This window comes from Corvus cornix, chromosome 7 (assembly GCF_000738735.6).
Source record: "Corvus cornix cornix isolate S_Up_H32 chromosome 7, ASM73873v5, whole genome shotgun sequence".
Lineage (NCBI taxonomy): Eukaryota > Metazoa > Chordata > Aves > Passeriformes > Corvidae > Corvus > Corvus cornix.
In genome coordinates, this window is record NC_046337.1 from 17209805 (window position 1) to 17215734 (window position 5930).

Here is a 5930-nt window from a genome sequence, read left to right on the forward strand (position 1 = left end):
TGCAGGACTTAACTTTCACAAGACTTAAGCAGATGGTTGATTTTATAACATTTAGTTGTAAATAAAAAACTGTTTTCTCCATCTTAGTCCCCCTGCCCACACATGAAGAAAGAATAATAACAGGAAAAACATCCTTTAAATAGATACTGTTACTGGAATACAAGCCTTTTACTAATATTTTAATTATTTCAGAGGCAGTCAGGTAATCTGCTATAGTGATAGGGTCATGTAAATACTTCTATTGCCCTTACTACTCTTCTCATAGAAAACAATTACCATCAAGTCAGTGCCACTCGTTCAAAATTTCAAAACTCATTTCAAGCTTCACCAGAGGACTCAGCAGACCACAACTGGGTTGATTTACCTACAACTGGCATAATAATACTAGAGCAAACTATCCATCCCTGTTTTATACAATGCTGACTTTCATTTTCAAATGCAATCTTGAATATATTCACAAATAGTTCATCATACCCCATCTACAAAAAAAAAAAAAAAAAAGTGTAACTTGTAATTGGGTATAGAACTTCTGTAATTATCATACAACCATTTAAAACCAAATGCAAATTCACCAAGATAAAGAAAATTACTAACAGTTTGGGACAAAGTCTCCTAACTCCTAACACAGAAAAATAACATGAGAAGATCTGAGAGTTATTTTTGCAGCCGTGACTAAGAACATTATATATCATGCACAATAAAGTTAATTCAGGTGCTTTTCACTTCAAGGAGTTCCTTGTTTCAACATCTGCTGGCATTTCAATTCTACCTTCAGGATATTTCAGCTGTCAGTACATTTCTGTAAAGTGATAAAGCCATAACAATTCTGACAGGACAATCCTAAAGATGATTTGACAAACTTGTGAACTTTAGAAGCCACAATAGCCAAAGATACTGCATTTTACACTACATTATATTAGAAATACCTTACCTCTTGATGGAAGCAGTATAATACACATAAGTAATAAGGAAAGCAAAAGGCATATAACCACGCCAAATATGATTTTTAGCCGGGTCTGCAGAACAGAAACAAACAATAATTACATTTTTAATATTGCCTGAAGTTTGCTTCCATGGCTGGCAAATAATTAAATCCTCCTACTCTGTAACTGCTGTAATCCGTTCAAGCAACAAGCAAAAACAGCCCTGCCGTACATACAAAAAGACTTCCCTTTCCTTCTTCTTTAAAGCAAATATTTTTACGCCAGAGCCTGGCCTTGTGCAACAGCTGACAGTTTAAAACAAAGGATGGAAATGCTACCAAATGTTGAATTCGGGAGCATACAGACCTTCATTTTCCCGTCGTATTCTAAAAGAAGGGAAATTCTCTCTTCTGGGTGTTGGTCAGTAGATCTAGGAGAGGAGTTTGAAAAGGCAGTGTCTGTTTTCACAGTCGGAGGCCAAACCTCTGGCAGACTTTTTTTCCTACATACTTTTGAAAACTGTGCCAAATTTCAAAGGCTTTCCATAAAATTGAAACCACACTTTTGGGGAAGTTCTTGGACCAGAAATGGACAGTGGGTGGCTATCGGGGTGGTGATTATGTACTTCCCATCAATGTGAGCTGTAACCAACATCTGCTTACACTAACTTGAGGTTTTATGACTCATCAGATACTTGACATGCACTGTTTTTCTCTGAAAAGTATCTAATGTGTTTTTTGGCAATCTCCACATTCTCAGGACACAGTCATGACTGTATTTCTACTCTCTACAGAGAAATTAGAAGAAAATCCCATAGCTTTATTGTTTATGTAGAATTCACACATGTTTACTTTTAGAAATAATAAATGATGGCACAAGAATGCAAAACAAGCAGCAGAAACAGACACTGTTTAATGGCTTCCACATGTGAGGAGAATTACTGTTTTTCCCTGAAAACTATGCACATCTATAGGCTACGTAGGAGAGCTTAGAGAAGTAAATACATACAGGCCCAGCGGAAATTCTGAAATAGTTCTTAAACCACCAATTACACCTATTTTATTTAGCCCACTGAAATGAGGTCAGCTGAAAACTGAGAAAACTCCGGAGACCGCAGTGTCAAGTTACATAATCCATCCCTCAGGAGAGCGGAGACAGGCTCGAAAAGAGAAGTAGAAGTCCGCCGTGCCCCGTCCCCGACGCTCCCCAGAGCCCGCGGCTGGCGGTGACCCGGGCCCGGCCCGGGCAGGGCCCTGAGGGAGCCGCCCCCGCTGCCCGCGGGAGGGGCCCGGCGCGCGGGACGGCTGCGGGGCCGCACGGCGCCCCTGGCGGCACAGCCGCACGGACACACGGGGACGGGGACGGGGACGGGGACGGGACGGGACGGGGACAGGGACACGGACAGGGACACGGACAGGGACACACACGGACATAGGCACTCACCTGGACAGGGACACACACAGACAGGGACACGGACAGGGACAGAGACACACACGGACATAGGCACTCACCTGGACAGGGACACACCACACACACGGACATAGGCACACACCATACATACACGTACACGTGGACACACAGATACATGGACACAGACACACAGTACACACGCACAGGGACAGGGACACACACACGGACACACACAGGGACATTGACACGCAGGGAAAGAGACACACACAGGGACACAGACACACACAGACACACACAGGGACATGGACACAGGGACATTGACACACAGGGACAGAGGCACACACACAGGGACACACACACACAGACACACACAGGGACATGGACACAGGGACATTGACACACACAGGGGGACAGACACACACACAGACACATTGACACACAGGAACAGAGGCACACACACACAGGGGGACACAGACACAAACACAGACACACAGGGACATGGACATGGACACAGGGACATTGACACACAGGGACAGAGACACACACAGGGGGACACAGACACAAACACAGACACACACAGGGACATGGACACACAGGGACAGAGACATACACACAGGGGGACACAGACACACAGAGCTGCACATATACACACACACAGAGGGACACACACACACATCCCCACATGGACACAGGCACACAACACATACACATGGACATACACATAGATCCCTGGACATAGACACAATACAGACACACACATAAATGGACAGACACATACACATAGACACAACAGACATATATATACACACACGTACACACACACACATTACACACATCTGACACACATGGGAAATACCACCTGCCAAAGAAGGCCACATTAAATTTAGGGCTAGTGACTGAAAGTTTCGGGTTGGGCTTAAGTGTGTCGATTTTGCATGCGGAGTCTGATGACTCATCTCACCTTTCTCCCTGCTGGGACAGAGCTCATTTTCTTCTGAGGAAAGAAGCCTGCAATGGTGGTGCCTCTGTGGGAAAGTCAGGCACTGGGACTGATTTTTCAGAGGTTAACAAGGACCAAGCACCCAGATCTTACTGAAATTCAGTAGTTGATGGGTTTATCAACTCCTCTGTCCTCTCTGAAAATTGAAAATGTACTAGATGAGATGGTTTTCTGTCACACCAAATGGTTCAGCAGAACTTGGGCTAACTACAGAGAATTTATTACAGAGTATCACAAAGAAAAACCATTTAATGTATTATCCCCCAAGTGGCCAAGTTACCACCTTACCACCAAGTTATCATAGCTTAAGAGTATGGGCTGGAATTTGAATCCTAACTGTTACACCAGCCTTGGTGAGGCAGAACTGATCTGGGCAGTATTTTGGCAATATTCATTGCATTAGACTTGGAGAGGGAATTTTCAAAAATATTCAAATTTATTGTCTGGAAAAAACAGTGATACGAAACATGCCTTATTTTCTCATTAAAACTCAATTCCCCTCTCTGCAGTTCTTGTCACAATAATAAAGTACAAGTTAGACAAGATGAAGTTTCTGAGTAAGATCCCTCCTGGTGATGTAAGACATGCAGGACAAAAAGGCTGAGAAGGCTAAAATACATTGTTTATGTATATGTTTGTTTATACAATGTTTGTATATACATTGTTTATGTATATTTTTTGTTATGCTAAAATACGCTGTGTAATAAAGGCTGAACTGAGCTCCAAACCAGTAGTTTTCCTAGCAAGATAAAACTGCAGCTACTCAAAATTTCCATTAACAGAAAAGAATTGTGATGATTTTTTCCCCATGTAACTCATGCTTCATATTCATATTTCCAAACTGCTACTTATTTCCTAGCATTCCATAATTAATGCCATTTGTATTTTCAATAACATGGTTCAGAGAAATACATTTTTTCCTAACATCATTGGATATTTCTGACAACCAGAACATCACAAAATTGCAAATGTAGGTTTTGATCGGGCTAGTTTTCCATTCCAAATATGCAGCTTCTTCTAATGAATGCATACTTAGAGAATGCTTCAAAGGAAATGATTCAAACTCACATGATCCAAAAGGCTTTACAAAATGACTATATGCTGCATACTATATATTTTTCTACTTCAGAAACAACATTATTTAGGCATGTGTTTTAATAGATTCACAATGGTTGCAGATTAGAAGAAAAAGATTACCTGTCAGAGAATGACATTTACAAGCTTTGTAGAACTACTGCTAATGCCTGAACTGCCTTCTCTGGAGAGTTTAGACTAGTACCAGTGCAGAAGCAAACAGCAATTCTTTCAACAGCCAAACTCCTCCTAACTTCTACAACATAAGGAACTCATAATGTAAGAGAAATAAAAGTGTAAGCAAGCTAGAAAGAGGGTGAGAAAGAGGGAGAAATGGGCAAGTTATGGAACAGAAAACATACTCAGTTTGGCCATCAGCTATCCAAAGTTATGCAACTACTTGAAGGTTACTAAAGTGTTTACACTTCACACAGGAGGAAATGCAGATTTACAGATGTAGGGTGTACATGACATCAGATCAAAAGGAGACAGAGTAATGAAAATACAATTGAAGCAGAACGAGTTCTTAAGCAGCCACACACACAGCTAGACAAATCCCCAGTGACTAAGTTTTTCTTCTTTTCACATTTGTGAACTAATAAAAGCTGTAAGTAGTAAATACAATCAGGATTTGTCACACTCCCTGGAGGACTTTGGGTCCCTAAAGGCAGTAAATGCAGTGGTAAGCAGCAGATAAAATACGGCAATTTAGCTTGTTTTTTACAACTTCACACTTCCTGGATGGGAAGTATAGGTGTGTTTTACAACCCCATTCAAAGAAAATAACTTGACTGGAAATTCGTTATCCTACACATCAGCAGGATTAATTTGAGGTTCATTATGCATTATGCTGAAGTGAGATCATGCAAACACTCTTTAAGCTTTGGTGAGTCCGTGGCCGAGTCACGCTAGGAACTGGGAGTATAACAACAGCACACAGGTGAACTATAAGAAGCTCAGGCATGTTTGTCATACAGGTCTGTAGTACATATGGACAAATTCATCTGCATATGCTTTTGTTGCTTCAATAAAGGGAAGTATTAAAAGCTCAGATTTCAGCAAACCTACTCAGCATGGAAATTTATTTGATTGAAGACCCAGCAGCAATCTATGAAACGGCGTAGTATTTTTACCAGTGTTTTACACTTCTTTAAAAGTAGTGAATAAACTAATTCAGATACTTAAAAATGCTATGTACAGTGTATTGTATTGCATTAATGTACCTGTAACAACTCATTAATAAAGAAATCCAGAGATGATCCAGATGATGAATGATATCTGGATGATTTCCCACGTGCTATTCTAATAATTAATTTATTTACTGTTGCAGCAACAAACCAACCTTCCTTCCACTCTCCAATATCTTACTTGCAAATGGTGGGGGGGAAAATAAATCTGTCCATGAGATAAATATGGAGAAACATTATTCTATTTTTACAGTCAGAATCCTTTAAATTTCTAAGGTGAAACCATGGTATTGTTAAATACTTCCAGTGGAAGAGAATTAACAGTATCACAGTTGA

The 5930-nt window shown here is 40.8% G+C and overlaps 1 protein-coding gene across 4 annotated transcripts in view; it reads right to left on the reverse strand.

Annotated features, from left to right (window-relative positions):
* LOC104693927 (fibroblast activation protein alpha) overlaps positions 1 to 1509 on the reverse strand; it is a 37410-nt gene extending 35901 nt beyond the window's left edge. For 3 of the 4 annotated variants that reach the window (XM_019290569.2, XM_019290570.2, XM_010406887.3), the window contains exons 1-2: positions 1290 to 1509; positions 932 to 1016 (exon numbers count right to left, since the gene is read on the reverse strand). In XM_019290569.2, the coding sequence (XP_019146114.1) occupies positions 932 to 1016; positions 1290 to 1295 (91 nt within the window). In that variant the 5' untranslated portion in view covers positions 1296 to 1509. The remainder of the gene's footprint in view (positions 1 to 931; positions 1017 to 1289) is intronic. The other variant, XM_019290568.2, reaches the window with a different exon arrangement.
* Between the last annotated feature and the right edge of the window lie 4421 nt (positions 1510 to 5930).